The sequence below is a fragment of the Aplysia californica genome, unplaced genomic scaffold (genome assembly GCF_000002075.1).
Source record: "Aplysia californica isolate F4 #8 unplaced genomic scaffold, AplCal3.0 scaffold00009, whole genome shotgun sequence".
Classification (NCBI taxonomy): Eukaryota; Metazoa; Mollusca; class Gastropoda; order Aplysiida; family Aplysiidae; genus Aplysia; species Aplysia californica.
Genome location: NW_004797279.1, coordinates 91,012 through 93,511, shown reverse-complemented (window position 1 = coordinate 93,511; position 2,500 = coordinate 91,012). Strand labels below are relative to the sequence as shown.

Below are 2,500 nucleotides of genomic sequence, written 5' to 3'. Positions count from 1 at the left end.
CAACCAGGGAAAAGAGGGATACATCCCAGCAGAAAGACCGAGATGCTCGAACAAAAGCCCAACTTTCTCCTGTGTGCGACAGCGACGCGTTGAACCGCAACGAGAGAGAGAGAGAGAGAGAGAGAGAGAGAGAGAGAGAGAGAGAGAGAGAGAGAGAGAGAGAGAGAGAGAGAGAGAGAGAGACTCCCCCCCACACACACACAATGCCACAGGATTCATATGTTAAAATACCTTGTCAAAATAAATGTATGAGCCAAAGCGCCTATACTCGGAGTGATTTTCTAAATAGAAGCTGTTTATGCCTCGGTTGACACAGATTTCTGTCAGTGCAGAGGCGGTCTGTTTCAAGTGGGAAACAGCATCCCGGCAGACAGACTGAGATACTCGATTTGAAAAACGCCCCCCCCCCCCCGGGAAATAATCGAAAAAACCCCCCCTTCCGAAATCATGTATTAAATTCATACTTCCTGCTGAAACAATGAATAGTTTGATGATTACAAAACAGACACCGTTATGCGGGGAGTGAGCACTGAGGTAGTTTTTTGTTGTTGTTATAAAACAGAATATATATTTTATTAGCCAAGAAGGGGTGCATTGACACAATGAAGTTCGTTTAGTTCCGCGAAAAAGTCCTACAGACATTTAAAAAATGGGAGGGGGACAGAAAACCCTTCCTCGCCGCTGCATTGTTCTACTGTTCTCACAGACACTGACACGATCATCAACGAAGGTTTTAATAAAGGCAATTTTTAAATTTTTTTTTTTTGGGGGGGGGATGGTGCAGAATAGACTGCTAATTGTTAGACACCCCAGACGTAACGCAAATACTTTCGACAGAAGAATGTCATCATACGAGGTCAATTACGACACCCCCCCCCTCCCCCAACAAATGGCGCAGAGATATGAACCAAAACAAAGCTACGCTGTATCATCGTTGACACCTGCCAGTTACTCATATTAAAAAAATATTGTGCTAATATACCTACAAGGAAGTGTACAATTCGTATCACGCTGTAAGGCGCTGACATTTTGAGAAGGAAGACAGTTAAAATGGATGGACAACATTACCACTAGAAAAAAGTTAGACAGGAGGACAGAAACAATAGAGAGATAATGAAGAACAAACGGTTCTATCCAACCACCCAGACCACATTTAACTGATAGAACGTTGTTGTGTTGTTGATGTCTGCAGTTGTATCATACACAATCTTGGTCACTTAAAAAAACAGAACGCGGGTGATTGGAGGGCACCACTGGAAGGTCTTACTTCTTTACTGTTACCTCTGTATGTCTGTATGGCTTTTCCCCAGCACTAAATGACAATTATAGTGTTGATGAGCTTCTGAGCTTCTCTTTACTCGAACTAACAAACAAAGACAAAGCACGGGACTGTAGTTGCAACACAGGGCTGACAGATTGGGAACGTTCAAGGCAGGATGAAGAAACGTCGTTTAGACTTCTCTTGGATTCGAATCTCCAACATTTAATCAAGTTCACAAACCACTATGCCACAACGTCAAACTGTCTCCCAGAATGCGTGAAAAGAAAGCTTAGTTTAGTTTGTTTTGGTAAAAGTGCTACAGCACTTGCATCACTAATAGATCACACAATTACCGATGATTAGAGGTGTTATTATTATAGAGAGTAACATACGAAGAAAAGGAGGAGAGATAACGACTTTGATTAGTATTTGATAGGTGAAAAGGAGACATTCATATCAAATCACCCGCCAACCACCCAGTTGTAAGAGTTTTACGACACTTGCAACTTGTAACACAAATAAGTAAAACAAATACCGAAGATAAGAGGTAATACCAAAACGTAACATACAAAGAAACATAGGAGAAGAGATAAGGACGATAAAAGGAGCAATTAACGACACCAGAGCGCCCGCTAACCACCTATGAAAAGAAAGAAATCCATTGAAAAACAAAAAACTCACAAACGTTGAGACACACGACGCTCATATCTATAAGCAGACTCACGCTGTAGACGTAGGTGCACCGTCCCAGGATGGAGTTGAAGGTCATGTTGGGCCGGCACCAGCCGCGCTTCTCTCTGCCCTCCCCCAGTCTCATCAGCAGATCGTCGGTGGGCACGGAGGCCGCCCAGTCGTCAGCCAGCATATCGTCAGAGCTGTCCGCCGCCTGCAGACTCCGGCGTGACCGGGTCTGGTCCAGGGAGGACGCTGTGGGGGGAACGTAAGTGTATGAATGTGTGAGTGAGGTGGTAGGTAGGTAAGTAGGTAGGTAGGTAGGTGAGTGAGTGAGTGAGGTAGGTGTTAGGTAGGAAGGTAGGAAGATAATTGAGTGAGGTAGGTAGGTAGGTAGGTAGGTAGGTAGGTAGGTAAGTAGGTAGGTAAGTAGGTAGGTAGGTAAGAGGTAGGTAAGTAGGTAGGTAGGTAGGTGGGTGGATGAGTGAGTGAGTGAGTGTGAGTGAGTGAGTGAGTGAGTGAGTGAGTGAGTGAGTGAGTGAGTGAGTGAGTGAGTGAGTGAGTGAG

The 2,500-nt window shown here is 44.5% G+C and overlaps 1 protein-coding gene across 1 annotated transcript in view; it reads right to left on the bottom strand.

Annotated features, from left to right (window-relative positions):
• Positions 1–2,500, bottom strand: part of LOC101860216 — a gene marked incomplete at its 5' end in the record, with an annotated part of 56,010 nt that overhangs the window by 7,054 nt on the left and 46,456 nt on the right. The window contains 1 exon segment of the mRNA XM_005089744.2: positions 1,986–2,188. Within this exon segment, the coding sequence (XP_005089801.1) occupies positions 1,986–2,188 (203 nt within the window).